The sequence below is a fragment of the Cupressus sempervirens genome, chromosome 4, assembly GCF_028749045.1.
Source record: "Cupressus sempervirens isolate cs-2001-9-10 chromosome 4, ASM2874904v1, whole genome shotgun sequence".
Taxonomy (NCBI): domain Eukaryota; kingdom Viridiplantae; phylum Streptophyta; class Pinopsida; order Cupressales; family Cupressaceae; genus Cupressus; species Cupressus sempervirens.
Window position 1 is genome coordinate 799,799,318 of NC_143121.1, and position 20,835 is coordinate 799,820,152.

The window sequence follows — 20,835 nt, forward strand, 5'->3', positions numbered from 1 at the left end:
AAAGATAAAATTGAAATTAATGTATTCATTAATAAAGGTGTTAGAAAAATGTTTATTTAAAAAAAAAATTTATCCTAAGGTTGCAATTAATGCTTGTCAAAAAAATACTTGGAAAATTGAATTTTTTCATTGCCTTTTTCATCATGAACCAATAAAGTTTAAAAAAATTGTATTTTTCAATTTAAAAAAATGCGAATTAATAAACTTTTTGCAAACATTGATATATGAATGAAATTTTTAAATTGTAGAACGAATATGGAACTTGGTGATTCATTAGTTTCCTCCAAAGGAACTAATAAATATTTAATTGTTCACATTCGTGTGAATAGGCGGGAGAATTATAAAAAAATATAGCTCCAAAGTTTGTAGGAATATATGGCGCACGGCAATATCCGTGGAAGTGCCATTCTTATTTATTTTATAATTTTTTGTCCATTAGACGTCACTAGCTCTTCTTCTTTCGCCCACGCTATAAAATTAATAACGGGCAGCCCTCCATGGAAACCAGAGCACGAGATCTCTATCCAAGGTTGGTTTAGAAGAAATGGCAGGTGTAGTAGAAGATGGGTTTTCAGCTCACAGGCTTTTCACACAGGGATACTCCTATACTTATGACGACCTCATCTTCCTCCCTGGATATATCGATTTTGCTACGGAGTCAGTGGATTTATCTACACGTCTTACGAAAAATATAGTTTTAAGAACACCGTGTGTGTCTTCTCCGATGGACACAGTCACAGAAACTTCAATGGCAGTAGCCATGGCCGCCCTTGGCGGAATAGGCTTCATTCATTACAATAATCTACCAGAAGAACAGGCAGAGCTTGTAAAAAAGGCGAAAAATACCCGACTAGGGTTTGTGGCCGATCCAGTCTGCTTGAAAGCTTCGGACAGCGTTAAAAAGATCAACGATTTGAGAGAAACGCAAGGGTTTTCATGCGCACTGGTCACGGAAACAGGGGCCATGGGGTCCCAGCTTTTGGGAATTGTTACAGAAGCAAACTTGGCTTTTGATGCCAATGCATCCACTGTCGGGAAAGTTATGACCACAGACGTGGTTAAGGCGCGGGCAGGTTTAAGTTTTGAGGAGGCTGCAAGTATTTTAGTTGATGAGGAATTGGACCATCTTCCTCTTGTTGATGAAAAAGGTGATGTTGTAGAGCTTTTGTTGAGGAGTGACGTGGAAAGAATTAGGCGGAATCCTGCTTTGGAGAGCCCTTCCATTGGAGCTGATGGGAGGATACTCGTGGGAGCAGCAATTGGGACAAGAGACTCTGATAAGGAAAGACTTCGGCTTCTCGTGGATGCTGGTGTGAACGCCATTATTTTGGATAGCTCACAGGTAAGAGAAGCTTCCAAATCCGACAGAATCATGCATATATTAATTTTGAATTGGTAAATTATGCTATTGAGCAAGCTTCCGTTTAGCTTCATTTCAAATTGATTCAACAATTGATTAGCTGTTAATTTTGTTTGTTACTCACAGGGGGATTCCATTTACCAGAGAGATATGTTGGCTTATGTCAAGAAGACGTATACTGGATTGGATGTTATTGCGGGAAATGTGGTCACTGCCTACCAGGCCAAGAATTTGATAGATGCAGGGGCGGATGCACTCAGAGTTGGGATGGGTTCAGGTTCAATATGCACCACACAAGAAGTTTGTGCTGTTGGAAGAGGACAGGTAATTCAAAGCCTGACATATGCCTCTCTCTTTCCCTCTGTCTATGACACCTTACAATATTTTGAAATATGTATTTGCGTGTGTATATATATACTGCCGTCCTTGATTTTTGGCCCTTTAGGAAATATCCCGGAAACACTTTCATGCCGTTCCCGCTTCCATCCCCTAAACAACATGGAACATAGCTTTATAGAGAGCTGATCCTCAAAATCATATCTTTTCACAACCATCATTAATAAAAATAAAAATGCATCCTTTCAGTTTGACTTAAATCAATCTTAATTTAGTTAGCATTCTATTAATATCAATCAACTCTGGGAGGATCAGTAGTTGTTTGTATCGACTCCCTTTAGTTTTCAGATGATTATTGCTGCTTGTCTTTATCGATGCATACAATCAATGCTTATACTTGCTACTGTTAACTGATTCACTGATACTGTAATATTACCAGATTTGATTCTTCTCGAAGGATGCCTTGCTGTTATTGTTATTGATTCCTATTGATAAGAACCGATCATCTCGTTTCATACTGTTGCTTCATATTAGTATCTTTCTTTGGTCCAATTTGGACACAGAAATTTCTGAAGATTTACAGGGCAATTCATTTGCTAATTCAATTCATCTGTGTACGGGGTTATGACATGCTTCATAAGTTGGTTTTTAACATTAACAATATTATTTGAAGTGTATCTTAGCTGTATATAAAAAATGGAGTTTTAGTTAGCTGGAAAAAAATAGCGTTGCTCCTCAAAAGTTAAAATGCAACATTAAATACATGTGTTGAAAATATTCTTCAGAATTTCTTAATATTGAAGCAGGACATTTACATCTTCTGTTTGCCTTTAGTTCTGCGTAAAGCCTTTAGATCATCAGTATTCCATATTTAGCTTTTTTGAATTGGTGCAGGCAACAGCAGTCTACAAGGTTGCATCTATTGCAATGGAGAGAGGGATTCCTGTTATTGCTGATGGTGGAATTTCAAATTCGGGACACATTGTGAAGGCCTTGACATTGGGTGCATCTACTGTTATGATGGGTAGCTTTCTTGCTGGTACAGAGGAGGCTCCGGGTGATTTTTTTGTTCAGGTAACCTTTGATTTGCATTTACACATTGTTTCTAGTCAATTCGTGGACAATCTTCTGTATCTACTTAAGAAATGGCTTCAGTTTACCTTTACTCCACATTTAACCAACCTTGCCAAAATAAAGCATTATTAAAAGTAACAATGTTTCTTCAAGAAACGGGGACAGTGGGGACGAGGTTTTGAGGAACAATTATCTTTTTCATGATTTTGGGAATGTGTATTAAACTGATATAAAAATATATGAATAATGAAAATCAAATAAATAAGAAAATATAAAAATAGCTTCAATTAAATATATATGATGTGCTGAATTTGCAATGCCATTTTTGTTTTTGATTGGTAAAAGGCCGTGGCCCTATATGATTTTATTTAATAAAAAGAAGGAATTACATTGTCTCCGGTCAAACGGGCATTGGTAGGAAAGAAAGGAGAAAGAAAAACTTCAGTCTAACCCAGGACCAGTGTCCTATACATTACATAATTTAAAAGGGCATTACCCTATTTCCTAATCTGTTATGAAAGGTAGACCTTCTATGCATTGTCAAAATTACATTTACACTTTTTAATATTTGCAACTTTACTGGATTGATTTAGAAGAACCCTGACCATTTGGGATAAGGAATTAATCTTTTATTTTCCCCTCATAGATTCTCCATTTTGCTATCTTTGAGTGATAATTAAATCTGCAAAATAGATCCCTCTTGGCCAAGACCATTTTCAAAACTTGCAAAGTGAATAAAGATAGCTACACATATAACTTGATCCAGAAAATCATAAAATAATAAACTTTAGAAGATATTATCGCATCTATTTAATGGGATTATTGCCAAAATCTACTTTTTCTTTTATATTTATTATTTAAATAAGATCTAAAATCAGCTTTGATTATTAAACTTGGATTTGTGGAAGAGAAAAGACATGAAACGTTATGGAAGAGAGTCAAATGAAGAGACTCAATAATTTGAGAAATTGAATAGTTTCGATTCTTTGCATTCCTAAGAGTGATTATATAAACATATTATGTTCAAAGTTCTTGTGAGGAACTTGCTGAGCATCGAGCAACTTAAGAAGCATGAATACTATAATAAAGCTGAAAGGCTTGGTTCCTCAGACGGCATTTGATGAGCCTGTCTCTAGTGCCCATCTTGCTATAGTTCTTTTAAATACTCATTATCTGATCCAATGGGCAGTATACCTGTAACATCCGGTTTTCTCGGGTCTAAATTAACATCTAACATACTCAAAGAATATAGTTATTACTTCGTTTCATAGGAAGACAATTATATCTTTCATGTTCATGTGAATAAGGTTTTCTGTTAAAATCAGTTAGACAAAATTTCTTGACTAAAAACTTGAAGTATCATCAAATGAAATTACTTCAGAAATTGAAAACTACATACCTCGGAAAATTGAGATAGAAATCAAACTAGGGATGCTTCTGCAACCTTCTAGGTTAGTCCACAAATACACTTTAACAATTTCAAATGACGACTATCATCTAAAAATTGCTATCTCAAAATCAAGTGATAATTACAATTAAATACCACTATATTTAAAATTAGGGCATCACATACCACTGTATCAATTAGGGCATTGTTTACCATTGCTTCATTTAGGGCTTTTGATACCCTTATATTACTTAGGGCTTTTGATACCACAGATTTAATTAGGGCTTCCGCTACCATGGATTCAATTAGGGCTTCTGATACCACTGATTCAATTAGGGCTTCCGCTACCACAAATTCTATTAGGGCTTCTAAGCCCACTATATCACTTAGGGTTCCAGTCATCACTCAATCAATTTAGGGCTTCAGGTTCCTTTCCTTCCGATTGCTTAACTGTGACAGTAACTCAAGATTAGAAATATACTTATATTTGATATTCATATAAATGAAAAACAATCCACGAATCTATTTCTTGCATCTAGGTGTAAAATAACGATAACAATGAAATAACTCAATTTAATCTTACCTCATAAATAAAAGTGATAATACCTATTTCCGATAACAATTGACTGCATGACTTATTTTTGATAACAATTGATTGCATAACTTATCTCTGTCTGACGCACAACTAACATCTTGGGGAGAGGTGAAACATTGTTAGGGACTTAACCACCCAACCTCGGACCAAATCTTATCCCCTCACGATCTCTAACGAGAAAGGCCCTCCCTAATCGGAACAAATAGGGGTCATCTTGCCATCCATTGGGCATCCTGGTATTTAACTCACCATATGACTTGGTAGCAGGAGACTACATTAACAGGACTATGCATGAGCTATTAATTAATTCATATCAAAATGATAAACATTGAATCGTCATAACTGATTACTGTTTCATGTTATTACAGATTCCTTTTTTTCATCTCGTCACCCTTTTTCTTGGCTATACAGCCGGGTGAGTCCGAGGTGTTAGGAATTCTCAGAACAACCGGTTTTGTCAACTATTCAAGAAGATTACATGCATCCAGCATCTCACAATTTGAGATTAAAAGATTTCAAAATTTGATTGTTTATTTCTAATTTCTATCAGTAAAAAGATTATGGATTCATACTATGTTTGACTTCTCTTGCCATGCACAGGGCTGAATTAAAGAGATTGAATTTGTAAATTCAACAAAACATCAAACTAGATATCATCATGTTAAATGCTAAAACTTATTGCAAACTACTTATGCATAGAATTTGCTGATAGGGATAGTTATCATAATTGTGGCCATAAAGATTATGATCATTCTATTTTGACGTAGGCAATGGGTGAATAACTAGGGCCAAAGGCTCACCCAACTATCCAAACCACCCTACAAGAGTTAACACAACGGAAGCAAACACAAAGAACAACAACCAAAAGAGGAAGAAGAGTGAAATACTTTTATTGATTCATCAAAATATCTTCATACATGCCCAACTGTAAGGCCTTCTGGGTTACGGCCAATTACAAATACATTCACCTTCAAAGATCCAACTACAAATTTGCACTTTCAATTCTGCTCTCTAATCTTCTTTCCAAAAACTTACCTAACTCTAAGCTTAAATACTCTATATATACTTGCCAAAATGGCTTATAGATTATTCTAAAACATTACATAAGAAGGCCGACCCAACAATGGTCTGGACGCATCCCAAGAAAAGATCTTATCATAAATGTCGCAATCAAAATAAATCTCGCAAGTCGGCTCGCAAAAATCATGTCCAAATGCTGACACTTGGCATACACTGGGTAACTCGGCACATGAAGAGTCACTTGGCATACACTGGGTAACTTGGCACATGAAGAGTCACTTGGCATATGAAGGAACACTCGGTCAACACTAGATTGCTATAGTAACTCGACATCCATTAGAGCTACAGTAACTCGGCATCCACTAGAGCTATAGTAACTTGGCATCAACATGCAAAATGAATAAAAATGAGCAGGATAACAAGGCAACCCAGGATGCTCCTGCATCAGATAACTGGGGTTGAAAGAAATGATTCTCTTGAATCATTGAGATGTCACAATCTGAGTGGAATCCAACTCAGATTGAGAAATCCATTAGGGCCCGTTTGGTGAGCGAAATAGGAATACGTATTCCAAAAATTGTGAATTCCTTGTTTGGATGCACCAAAACGGGATTGGAATACGAAGCAAAAATGGAATACGTATTCCATTTTTGGCCCAAAAATGGGGTTTTGCAATTCCACCAAAATAGGTGGTATTGGAATACGTATTCCTATTCCATTTTTTTTAATTTTAGAAAACATAAATTTTCGGGTCTGCGAATTCTCATCAAAAAATATGCTGAACCAAATGGAGAACAGGAATACGTTCTATTCCAGAATACGTATTCCTATTCCGCTCACCAAACGGGTCCTTAAGCATCTTCAATAGGCCCGTTCTTCCACTTCACCAAATATTCATAGTAATCTTTTTCTCTTGTACTCTTGCCAACTCTCTAATCCAATATCTGTTCAACTTCTTCAATCTGCTTCTTAGGATAATCTTCTAATACAACAACTTCATCATCTAACTCATGATACTTATACAAATCAGCAATATTGAATATAGAAGATATATCCATGTTATTAGGTAACTCAATTTCATAAGCATTACCACTGTCAAACTTCTTCAAGATCTTACAAGGTCCAAATTTTTTTATCTTCAGCTTACTGTATGTTCCAACTGGGAATCTTCTTTTCTTTAGATGAACCATCACGTCATTACCAACTTGAAAATCATAGTGTCTTCTAGACTGATTAGCATTCTCCTTATATTTCTGATTACTTTGTTCCAATCTCAACTTCACTTCCTTATGCAAAGACTTCATAAAATCAGCAAATTCTTCTCCTACAACACTTTTCTTTTCTTCACCAGCAACATCTCTCAAATCTGATATACCTCTAGGATGCATTCTAGTAACAATCTCAAAAGGTGTCTTCCCTATACTCCTATTCACATAATTATTATATGCAAATTCAGCTTGTGCCAATACCATCTTCCGATTACTTGGCTTATTCCCAACTAAACATTTTAGCGAATTGCCCAAGCTTCTATTCACAACCTCTGTCTGTCCAGCTATTTGTGGATGGAATGTAGAATTGAATTTTAGCTCAGTACCCATCTTCTTTCCAAAGTCTTCTAAAAATAACCAACAAACTTACTTTGTCTAAAATGATACTTCTTAGTAATCTATGCAATCTCACAATCTCTTTAAAGAAAAGTTTAGCAATATGCTCAGCGTCTGATGTCTTCTTACATGGTATGAAATGAGCCATCTTAGAAAATCTGTCCACTACAGCAAATATGAAATCATACCCTTTCACTGTTTTAAGCAATCCAAGAACAAAATCCATACTAATGTCAGTCCAAGGTTCCTTAGGAATAGTAATAGGTGTATATAAACCAATATTTTGACTCACTCCCTTTGCAACTTGACAAACTCCACAACTCTTTACAAATTTCTGAACATCCTTAGACATTCGTGGCCAATAATACTTCTCTTTCAGCAAACTCAATGTCTTATCAATTCCAAAATGTCAAGCCAATCCACCACTATGCTTTTCCTTAATCAGATTCAACCTCATAGAACTTCTAGGAATACACAATTGAATACCTTTGAACAACATACCTTCTTGAATGAAATACTCATCATACTTATGTGATCTGTTAGATTTGGTGTTCTGCACTCTTTCCACGCCTCAGAAAAATCAGGATCAACATCATACAACTCTTTCATTTAATTAAAACCAAGAACTTCAACCTTCATTTCAGTCAACAAAAAATGTCTTCTACTCAATGCATCAGCAATTCTGTTAGTAACTACACTCTTATGCTTGATCACAAATGTAAAACTCTGCAACTACTCAACCCACTTCATATGTTTTTGATTCAATTTATGTTGACTTCCCAAGTATTGTAAAGTTTTATGATCAGTATACAACACAAACTCCTTAGGAATCAAATAATGTCTCCACTTCTTCAATGCTTGAACAATGGCATAAAATTCTTGATCATGCACAGAATACTTCCTTTTAGCGTCATTCAACTTTTCACTAAAGAAAGCAACAGACTTACCTTCTTGACTTAATACAGCTCCTATTGCATTACCACTTGCATCACATTCAACTTGAAATACTTTGTTGAAATTAGGTAAAGCCAGTATAGGTAATTTAACAACTTTTTGTTTCAAAGTCTCAAAACTCTTATTAGCTCCATGTGTCCACTTCAATTCCTTTTTATCTCCCCTCATTGTTTCAATCATAGCATTACAAACTGCACTGAAATTCTTTATAAACTTTTTGTAAAAACTAGTCAAACTATGAAATGATCTTACCTCACCCACATTCTCAGGTGTAGGCCATTCCAAAATTGCTTTAACCTTCTCAGGATCCATCTTCAAACCATCAGCTGAAATCACAAATCCCAAATACACAATCTCCTCTTGCATAAAAGAACACTTTTTCAGATTAATCAGCAACTTTTCCTCTTTCAACCTCTGCAATACTTGTCTAATATGCTCAAGATGTTCTTCCTTAGTCTTGTTGAATATCAGAATATCATCCAAATAAACAGTCACAAACTTACCCAAGAATCTTTTCAGAACTTCATTTATCAACCTCATGAAAGTACTAGGTCCATTAGTCAAACCAAAAGGCATAATCAACCATTCATACAAACCATCTTTTGTCTTGAAAGCAGTCTTTCATTCATCGCCTTCTCTAATTTTGATCTGATGATAGCCACTCTTCAAATCAATCTTGGTAAAATACTTTGCTCCACTCAAACAATCCATTATGTCATCCATTCTCGGCATAGGAAACCTATATTTCACTGTGATTTTGTTAATAGCTCTGGAATCAGTACACATTCTCCATTTTCCATTCTTTTTAGGTGCTAATACAACAGGTACAACACATGGACTCAAGCTTTCTTTGATCAAACTTTTTGGCAACAACTCATGCACTTTTTTGTTAAGCTCTTCATTCTTTGTAGGTGTCAATCTATATGGTGCTTTGTTTGGCAAACTAGCTCCAGGAATTAGATCCATAGAATGACTTATACTTCTTACTTGAGATAAACCATCAGGAATATCATCAGCAATAATATCTTTATACTCATTTAACAATTCTGTAATCTCTATTGGTACTCGGCTATCACTATCTGCTGTCACTCGGTCATTACTAGCTTCTGCTGCTCGGTCATTACTACCAACACTCGGTCCTCTAGGAACTATGGCAAAACAGATTTAATTCTTTTTCATTTCCTTTTCAAATTGTTTCCCATTAACCATGCAAATTTTTATATCAGTACAATTAACTTCATTTGGACTTTCGATCAAAGGCAACAATGTTTGTTTTTTCCCATTTGCCCAAAGAGTATTTTAACTTCAATCTTCCATCATGTACAACATATCTATCATATTGCCAAGGTCTACCCAACAAAATATGACAACAATCCATGGGCATAATATCACAGAAAACTTCATTAAAGTAATGTCCAATTTTGAACTTCACAAGGCATTGTTCACTTACCAATATCTTATGCTCATCTTTGATCCATGAAACATGATAAAGTTTGGGACGTTTCAGCCTTTGCAACTGCAACTTGGTAACCAATTCTTCTGATGCCAAATTTGTTTAACTTGCACTGTCAATGATCACTTTGCAGCATTTTCCAGCCATCTTACATTTGGTCTTGAAAAGACTTCACCTTAAAACAAGTTCCTGATCACTTCCCTTATTACATAAGGTTCTTCTCACCATTAGATTTTCTCCAGCCTTAGGTCCACTTGGTGAACCCTCATCATCTTCTTGAATCACAGCATTTCTGTTACTTTGCCTACTTTTAGAGGATCTACATTCAAAAGATCTATGTCCCTCTTTACCACATCTAAAACAATTACCATGAAATCCACCTCTAGAATAGGAACTACCTCTTCCTCGGTAAGAATTAGTGCCTCCTCGATAAGAATAACCACTTTTCCATTCAGTCTTGCCTTTGTTGTCATTCTTCCATTCATATTTGCCTTTATCTTACACAGAACTGTCAGATCTGCCACTTTCTCCATAAGACCTACCTCTACCTTTCTGGAATCTACCACCTCTACCTCTTTGTTTTTGTTCATGCTTCTTTGTCAAGATCTCCTCAGCTTTCAAGGCATATTGATATGCTTCTTCTACACTTTCCAACTTCACAAAACTTATTTCATCCTGAATTCTAGATCTCAATCCATTAATGTACCTTGCAATTTTTTCAACATCATCATCCACATGTCCAGAGTCCAATCTATAGAATTCTTCGGTATATTCTTTCATAGTCATGTTCTTTTGTTTCAAATTTTGCATCTTTCTCAACAGTCTAACTTGGCAATCAGCAGGGATGAATTTGTTTTTTACCTTGTTCACCATCTGTGGCCAAGTTCTGATCTTCTCCTTTCCTCTCCTTTGCCTATTAGTCTGCAAGTGCTCCCACCATAGTGATGCATGTCCTTTCAACCTAGTGACTGCGATCTTCACCTTTCTATTATCAGGAGTGTTTTCATACTCAAAGAACTTCTCCATATCAGACATCCAATCCAACACAATATTAGTATCCAATTTTCCATCATAAAGAATAACTTCTATAGCAGGCTTTGAATTTGCCTTGGACAACAGTCGCAACAATCTTTCCTCATCTTGATCTTCTTCAGGTTTTGGATTATGGTTTGGTGTTGTTGTTTCGTCATCACTTACATCATCAAGATGTGCTCCTCTCCTCTGGGTTGTCTCCACAACATCTAATCTGGCTGCAATTGTCTCAACTGATCCAATATAGCATTATCAACATTATTTCCTCTACCACGAACCCTCTATACAAATCAAGTTCCTGCAAGATCGTAACCCTCTGCAAGTTATAGGTCAAATCCATAGATCTGCCGCCCTACAACCAAATCCAAATCAAGGTTCTACACGTTCCAATGTCCACAGGGACGAACCCCAAACTCTGATACCAACTGACGTAGGCAATGGGTGAATAACTAGGGCCAAAGGCTCACCCAGCTATCCAAACCACCCTGCAAGAGTTAACACAACGGAAGCAAACACAAAGAACAACAACCAAAGGAGGAAGAAGAGTGAAATACTTTTATTGATTCATCAAAATATCGTCATACATGCCCAACTGTAAGGCCTTTTGGGTTAGGGCCAATTACAAATACATTCACCTTCAAAGATTCAACTGCAAATTTGCACTTTTAGTTTTGCTCTCTAATCTTCTTCCCAAAAACTTACCTAACTCTGTCTAAACACTCTATATATACTTGCTAAAATGGCTTATAGATTATTCTAGAACATTACATAAGAGGAAGGCTGACCCAACAACGGTCTGGACGCATCCCAAGAAAAGATTTTAACATAAATGTCGTGATTCAAATAAATCCCGCAAGTCGGCTCGCAGAAATCACATCCAAATGTTGACACTTGGCATACACTGGGTAACTCGGCACATGAAGAGTCACTTGGCAGACATTGGGCAACTTGGCACTTGAAGAGTCACTTGGCATACACTGGGTAACTTGGCACATGAAGAGTCACTTGGCATACACTGGGTAACTCGGCACATGAAAAGTCACTTGGCATATGAAGGAACACACGGTCAACACTAGATTGTTACAGTAACTCAACATCCATTAGAGCTACAGTAACTCGGCATGCACTAAAGCTACAGTAACTCGACATCAACATGCAGAATGAACAAAAATGAGCAGGATAACAAGGCAACCCAAGATGCTCCTGCATCATATTTATTTTACACCTCTTCACCTTTCAGGGCTTCTTTGCTAGGTGAATTGCTCTATGTCAAAGTGTTCTAAATATACTTGGAAGATTTTAATAAAGCTTGTGCAATGATGTGGTTTCATATAATCAATCAATTCATTACAACTACTAAGGATTTCATGAGTAATATAAACTCAGGAATATTTGGTGAAGTATCTCATATACATTTCAGATTGCAAACAGCTAGCATTATAAATTGTTCTCTATCTAATGTGCCTAGCTGGCTATGGTTGGATACTCAATCAGAGAGAATAGGATTTGAAATACATATTTAATTCATTCTCAGCTCTATCAATATGTAGCCAACAGCAAACAAGAAAGAAGAAAAATTGCAAATATTATACTCAGTTAGGTTCATTAATTCATGGTTATCATTATAATTTTCTTTCTCCCCTATCTATGGTTGAGACAACAGCATATGCCCTAATATATGACCCAATGAATTCCTTCTAAGAAGCTATGATTATGAATACATGCATTCCCCATGCAGATTGTAAATGATTCGGCATCAAAATTTACTTAAACATGGAAAGAGGATTATAGCAGGACTCCGCTTAGCATGGCACAAGATTAATGGAAAGTAATGGTTTCAAGATGCGTTCAATAAAACACAACATATCTTACGTGACCTTTTACAGTCTGCTCCAACTCCCGCGGGTGACTTTTACTAGTCTGTTCATAACTTTGGTCTCAAGACTTTGCTTAGCATGGCAAAAGATTAATGGAAAGTAATGGTTTCAAGACGCTTTCAATAAAACACAGCATATCTTATGTGACCTTTTACAGTTTGCTCCAACTCCCGCGGGTGACTTTTACCAGTCTGTTCATAACTTTGGTCTGTCCTTCCTCCTGTAGCCGGAAGTATTTTGATTTCGCACTTTCTAGCTAAGGTCCTGTGGTTGGTTTTTGACGTGGAAATGAAAGAAACCAGATGATAAACCTTGGAGGCCGATACCCAAACTCAGAATCTTCTTCTCAACTTAAAACACATAAGCAAATACACATAAAACAGAGGAAAGGAAAAGTTACAGGTTGCAAAGAGATAAAAGTTGTATCCAAATACAATAATAGAGACTCTATTAAAAAGGGTGCTTGGCTCTTCAGCTACCTACAGTTACAAGAAGCCATTCAAATGCATCACAGATATAAAAATATATGAAAAAGAAATAAAGAGGGAAACGAATAAAGAGTTGAAGAGAAGTTGGAAAGACAATTTGAATTGCCAAATATTAATCGATTAATCATGCCAAATGTTATAATTTAAAAGCAAAGAATATTAAATTGAAAAGAATAAAGTTGGAAGGTAAAAATTCTATTATTATTAAAATTCGAACATTATCATTCAAATGTTAGTATATTTCAATTATTATTATAATCTTATATTTATAAATGTACATGAAAGCATCACTTTATTAAAATATAAAGATGCCAAATCATTTTTATATTTAAATGCACGTAAATAAATAATTATTAAAAATAATATGACGGAAGATAAATTAAAATCCTTTAAGATATGTTTTATATTTTAACTCAATTATTTTAATTAAATTATTTATTAAATAACCCATGCGGGTCCCGCAGATGTATCCTGTTTCAAGTCACTAGATCTTCTACCCTTCTGCCTAGTGATGGTGATGCTTTTGCCTAATTCTTTTCTGACAATGCTTACACCCCACTGACATGCTCCCTACAAGGAAATTCTCCACCGTTAAATTATATTATCATAATAAATTATTTAAATAATCACAACGGTTAATCCATCTTCTTAATTCCATGAATTTGTGATTAATGATCAACTAACTTGTCATCTTCACTTGAAATCATAATGACTAACTATCTTACCATTTCACCAGATTATAACAAATTAAACTGCCAACTGACTTCATGCGAACCTCAACGGCTATTTTTCAAGTTAGGTAAAAAATTGGGATGTAACAATACCAAATATTGGGGAAGGAGTTTGTCAACAATATAGATTAGTACCGGGTACCAAGTGATATACCTGCTATGTTTATTGCTATGGGGGTGCCTGTTGAGTTCAGTATACCAGGTATAAATCTTCTTTGCAAAAGACTCTTCAAGGCAGAGTATCTAGGGAATATAGATAAAGTATTTGCCAATATACGGAGAGGAATGTGTATATGTCGATCCTGTCACTATGATCTTCCCTCAGATAGTCAGCAACTCATTCCCCTTTACTCGTTGATATCAACATTTGACTCTACTCTTTTAATCAGTTGGCTAGCGATTGTGAAGATAAATATTGCTTTCTTATAGTTTTATTTTCACGTTCGACCGACACCCAAGGGAAATTGGATGGAGGAATATTTGAAAGAGGAGCTTTTGAATGCCTGGGAGACAAATCAGCTCATAACACCCGATTTATTGGAGTTGCCCGTAGAGGAGCCTGAGGAGTCATTAGAAAGAGAGGTTTATCAATCCCCTTTCCTAATGCTAGAGGAAGCTGAAGATTAGTAAATTTGCATGAAGGTCAGGGGGAACCACTAATCCAAGGAATAAAAGAAGATCAATTAAATTTTGTACTCAGATTGTTATTTTGAGAATATTAAATACAATTTGATGATTTTAGTGTAACAAATGTGTGAATATCAATAATAAAGGCTAGAAGTGATGGTTATGAGGACAGAGGGCAACAAATGCTAATTTGTGAAGAAAAATTATGTTTAATTAAATTACCAACATACATTGCTGAATTATGAGTTTAACATTGAATGATCATACAATGCTGAAATGTGATTTTGCTCATTAGGGTTAATATATCATTTTTAAGTAATGATAAAAGCTTCACCAGAATTATAAGGGTTACTAGAATTAGGTCTAAGATGATATACCTTGAATTTCTGAAACTACAATAACTATCTTCCATGATAAAAGTTGTGCAAAAGGTTCTATACCTTGAATCACCATACTTATATATATTTGCATATGAAAGATTTACATATATTCAGAGCAATACTAGATACCTTAAAGGAATTGAAAGCAAAATGAGCATTTGCTAAAGAAAGACAAACATTAACCCAGAGATAAAAAGATGATCAAGATCGTCCCAAACCTAAAGAGTTTGATCTTTGAGTTTCTAGTAAACCATGATGAGGTCATCGAGCTCATCGACTTTCGTTGGTTGAGCTCCAAGAGATAAGACGGGGGCTGTTTTCTCTTGGTTGGACTTGTTGAAATTCGAGAAAGAAAAATCCAACTTATTAAGGTCCGAGAAGTCAATCCCTGGTTCAACATAGGAGTCGAAGATTCTGAGATAATTGAGTCGCCATTCTCTGCCCTGGTCCTCCACAATGCCTCTCCACCTCAGCAGAAATACAACACTTGTTTGCATCTTTGGCCATTACTTATTGAACAGAGTTTGGTCTCTAATATGTAAAATAGGGCATCTAGGAACGATGGCATGAGCAAAACTACTGGGAGGGTGAGACATATAGTTCTCAACAAAAGGGATTTTCATTTTCCCATCTATACTGAGAACCACCTCTTCTAGACTATTTAACCATGTAGGATCAAATAGATTGTAGTAGAGTCAAATGATAACCCAATGGGCTATCTAAGCCTTCGCTAGACAAGAAATAAAGGAACCTAAAATGGAGTTGTTGGTTTGCCAAGTAAAGTCATAGTTAAAGGATCTTTCTCCTAAACCTCTAATAATGGCAACCTTGGTCATATCGTCAACCGGATTAAGCAATCTATTCCAGCGTTTCGGCTTTACCTAGCCTTTGAAAGCCATGGTACGAACTTCATATGTGTGAAATAAACTAATTGTAGATTCCATCCTTACTAACAATTCTAAGCCTTAAGACACTTGTCGCTGATTTAATTTGAAATGCCAAATGTTAAAGAGTGGAGAGTGAAAGAAGTGACTACCTAACTTACTTTATTTGTATCTTGGATAGTCCTAGAACCATCTAGAATTTCTTGATGTCATAGGCTGAGCAAAAATAAGCATCATTAAAGTAAGTCCTATTAGATCCGGATAAAGAGTGAGCGAAGGGGGAACTAATAATGGGAGAAACATGCCTATTATAGCTTCCTTTAATGATTGATGTAGGAATCATTCTTAAGAAGGCAATGCAAGAACTATAGAGAGAAAAATGATGCCAGAGGCACGAGGAAGGTCTAAATAAAAGAAGTAAGTTTGTGAAAATAAAGAAGGTTTGAGGATAGGGTAAAAAGAATTCAGTCTAAAATGAAAAACGAAGAGAGGTAGAAGCTTGGTAAATGTGTGGAGCTAGTAAAATAAGGTTAAATCTTAAGGGCTCAAGGCTCGATTGTGGTATCTATCCCATTCACACGGGTATTGGCTAATAGTTCAGCTTCTTTGTTTCCCTCTCTATAAATGTGCTAGTATCTGATATCTTCGAACAAGTCTAATAGAGGCAAAACTGTTTCCAATTTGGAGTTGATGCACCAGTTAGGGGTAGATTGCTTTCTCAAAGCATTGAGAACAATTTGGGAATCACCTTCGATAATAAGCTTTCGAATACCACGTTCCAAACTCAATTTTAGCCCTTCTTTAAGAGCTTCTAGTTCGACCATGTTATTTGATGCCTTTCCAATAGGTTTCGAGCGTTTTAGTATCCAATTTCTAGTGTCTATATGTAAGATGCAACCTGTTCCTACTATGCTCAAATTTCCTTTTGATGCTCCATCAAAATTGAGTTTGTCCACCTTGTTGGGGGTGGTTTCCATATGCATTCTTTGTGTGCTTGGAGGTTTTTCTTATAGTATAGTAGTGGAGGGTTGACCAGGTTAGATCAATTTTTCTTCATCTGTGCATCCTAATCTGAAAATGCTCCTTCCTGAGCTGATCTTCTTAGATAGTTGTTCATAACTTCTTGAATACTTGCCTCCACTTTGTTGAGTGAGAGGATGTCCAAGTACGAATTATTGAAAATGCTTTTGTTTCTTTCTTTCCATATTTCCCATATTAGAATGGATGGCGAGATGTTCCATAATTTGCTATATACTTTTTTCTTGTAGTAGTTAGGCCAGCTTTTCAAAAGATTCTCTAGATTTTTCAAGGAGAGGAGCAGACCAATTTAGTTTCTGCTAAGCCATTCCCAACACTCTAAAGAATAAGAGCATTGATATAGAAAATGTTCCTAGTCTTTTGAATGAGCTTTGCAAATGGTACATCTTGAAGGTCCTTTGAAGCCAAGTTTGGTGAATCGATCGACAGTTAATAGCCTCTTTTGTATTGCAGCCCATAAGAAAATGCCTGCTTTGGGAAGGCAAGCAGGATCCCAACATAGATTGAGGGGAATATAGGTCTCCTCCCATTAGTGGGTATCATTAAGGATCTCATAGCCTTTTTTAACTCTGTAGATGCTGTCTTTAGATGGTACTCAAATTAGCTTGTCCTGCCTATTTTTATCCAATACGGGTCTTTGGTTCAATTTGAGAATTCCTCCATTTCAATTTGTAATAAACCGGTTTCTTCTAAGGATCTCCATTCCCATATATTCTCTCCATTCACAATTGAGGATCCTCTATAATTAGAAACTTGGGTCCCCGAGAGTTGCGTTAGAGTATTTTTGATGCTATTAGTAAGGTGGTAATTATCTGGGGGAGGCAGACCGTCCCATGAATCTTCCCAACATAGAGCCTCCTCACTCCTTCCTATGTCCCAAGTAATGTTTTAACTTTTTCTGATAAGTGATCGACAAGTTAACATAAAATTCCAAATGTTGGATCCATGGGGTGGGTTTTTGACTCGGAATAGTGAGATAGGATCTTCTCCTCCTATATATTTTTGATAAAGGATCCTTTCCCATTTACTTTCCTTTTCCTGATACATACGCCAAATGAGCTTTGCTCCAAATGCTTCGTTTTGCCAACTTAGGTTTTTGATTCCTAGTCCTCCTTGTTCTTTGGGCCTATATACATTTTCCCATTTAATTAAAGCTAATTTTTTAGTTTCGTCCATACCTTTCCAAAAAAATTGTTTTAGTTTGCTCTCAAGTTTATTGTTAATGCCTTTGGGGAGAGGGAGACATGAGAGTTGGTAAGAGGGGATGGCTGAGAGAACAACTTTGATTTATTTGCTCTACCTGCTTTGGTTAACCATTTCCCTTTCTAGTTGGAGATTTGATTGTCGATTTTTTCTAAAATCGAGTCCCACGTTTTGGGATTCTTGTTATTCTTCTCCAGATGGATGCCTAAATATTTGCATGGAAATGTACCTTTCTGATATCCCATTATATTGCAAATGTCAGTTTCAAGGGTAGGCGATGTGTTGAAGAAAAAGATTTCAGATTTTTCAGTGTTTACCTTTTGCCCTGAACCTTCCAAATAGTTTTCAATGATTAGTTTGAAGTTCTGAGCTTCCATTAAGGAGCTGGTACGTGGTAAGATAGTATCGTTTGCAAATTGTTGGTGGGTTATATTGGGAATATTTTCTGTCACGTGCAATGCCATTCTATTTATCCAAATAGTTCACTCGATATTATAACAACATTAAAATAGTCATAATCCTAAAGCTTATCGCTGTAAAAACTTGAGACTTATGACTTGGCGAAATTCAGAATGATGTTGTTGGTTGACATTCAAAAGGTGGAAGATATGTTAGCAGAATTCTTGAATAGTGATGTCTAGTTGACAGTATCAAAGACTGCTTGTTAAGACCAGTTTTCACTTGTGGACATTAATAGTATTAAAGCAGTTGAATTTGCCTGATCTAAGGGAACAAGAAACTTAAGACTCTAGAAGGAACAATATGGAATGGTAAATGTTATGACAGTAGATAGTTGTTGAGATGTTGCTTGGATACTAATCCTAATTGTTTTAGGTCTTTTAAATGAACTATATACTTGTGTAGACAAAAAGACCATATAGATGGAAGTCAGAGTTATTTTTGATGAATCTTGAATAGTGGATGGAGCTAAGGACTCACATAGAGAGTGTAGAAGATGGGTGTTGTAACAAAATGAGGCTTTATTAACCTTGTCAAAAGGTTGCGAATGAAGGACAGTAAGACAAATTGTTGATACATTGGGTAGGCTAGCTGACTGGACTGAGACAAAAGATAATACTGATTGGATGATGTAACTTAATGTATGTATATGCCTCTAATGACGCATTTGATAAAGACCCTGAAAAGGTTGGAATATCGGCTGATCCATGATCCCACAAGACAGTTAAAATAATCTGGACTAAGCAAAGAAATAATAAGGAAGGAATAACAGGAAATAACTTCTACAAGGATGAACAAATAATGAATGTTCAGGAGGATTAGTGAAACAACAGAACCAGAGTTCCCCACAGACCATGGATAGATCGAGACATTTCTAAGGCAATAGGAAATCGTTTGTTTGCACCCTTGAATAGGAGAAATGAAGGGGCATATGAAGGAATCGGTTGATGGGAATAAGAAAAGAATTAAATAGAAAATGATTCATTACATTGAAGAGATCAGTCAGCAGTGGAAATTGGAATGGTCTATATGCCAATAAAATGGCAGAAGTAAGAATATCCATCTCCAACTGAAATATAATATATATCCATATAGCATACAAATTTATATAAATAACGAGTATGCAAGGAGAATTTGTTTATTAGAAATTATACATACAGATTTCCCAAACACAATAGCACCTAAGGTGGGTGAGAAAGCGAGGGAGGGAATCCACGTATACATACGTTGTCAACGAGTTCAAGAGGAGTTCCCTCTCTGCCTGCCCACCTGGGCTTATGGTAGTCGATCACCAAGGTGGTAAGACACCATCTACTCCATTGTAGCACCTGTCGACCAGCTTTAAGTATACAACCCACCTTCAAGTTCAAGAGTGGCTAATGGCCCTTGGACAGTGACTCACATGATTAAATATATGATGAAGGAAATAATAGCCTGAGACTATTGTCAACAATAGTGGCAATAATAAAAAACAATAATCATTAGAGATGGATGGTGATGGATTCTCTTATATGTTGCCACTACAGTGTCTTTAACGTTGCACTTAAAAGCATAAGATATGTGACCATTATGAGTTACAGAGACAGTGAATAAAATATCAATTTTCTGGTGACCGTCTAAGATCAAATTGGAAATAAGAACTTATCTCTTTGATCCATTCTTAGTTCTGCTCATCTCAGCAATTACTATATCTGGCATATAAGTAATTTCATACAGCTAAATCAGAGAAGGCACTGTAGTAAAGAGACCAATAATTCAGATCAGAAATAACATTCATATCTGCTGTAAGATTACAACCCCAAATCAGAATAAAAACTGTATAACTATAAGCAATATTATAAGTTCATCATTCATGTATCAGACCAACATATCAAAACCAGAATACCAAAAATCAATAAGAGATTCATAAAAGACTTAAGAGTTGAGCATAAATCGTAGGCAAAAAGAAGTCTTTTTACAAACAATCAGTCCAAAAGCACAGATGACTGGACACGGGACATAACACAAATGTGTCACATGATTTCTTACATTCAAACAGAGGACAATTTTGTCAACAAATACCATTATACAAAAACTACAAGCAGAGGATATTCTGATTGAGTAATGCAGATTGAGTTGTCCAAACATCCATGAATTGCAACTTGAAATGTGGAAAATTGCAACTTGAAACACGTAAGCAAAATAAAAGAAGCGATTAAGCAACAAATGCAGAAAAGTATACAGAGAGCTATTTACATTGATTTATGAGTTACTGAAATTTTAGAAATCCATGAAAAGAAATGTTCAACTGAGGTGGCTTAAGAGTCTACTTCAAAGAATTCTATATTCAAAAT

At 35.9% G+C, this 20,835-nt stretch overlaps 1 protein-coding gene across 2 annotated transcripts in view; it reads left to right on the plus strand.

The window, feature by feature from the left end:
- The first annotated feature begins 396 nt into the window (after positions 1-396).
- LOC149563807 (inosine-5'-monophosphate dehydrogenase 2-like) overlaps positions 397-20,835 on the plus strand; it is a 32,261-nt gene continuing 11,822 nt past the window's right edge. Inside the window, exons 1-3 of one of the 2 annotated variants that reach the window (XM_089826938.1) lie at positions 397-1,342; positions 1,487-1,684; positions 2,591-2,770. In XM_089826938.1, coding sequence (XP_089683064.1) covers positions 545-1,342; positions 1,487-1,684; positions 2,591-2,770 — 1,176 coding nt within the window. In that variant the 5' untranslated portion in view covers positions 397-544. The remainder of the gene's footprint in view (positions 1,343-1,486; positions 1,685-2,590; positions 2,771-20,835) is intronic. The other variant, XM_089826939.1, reaches the window with a different exon arrangement.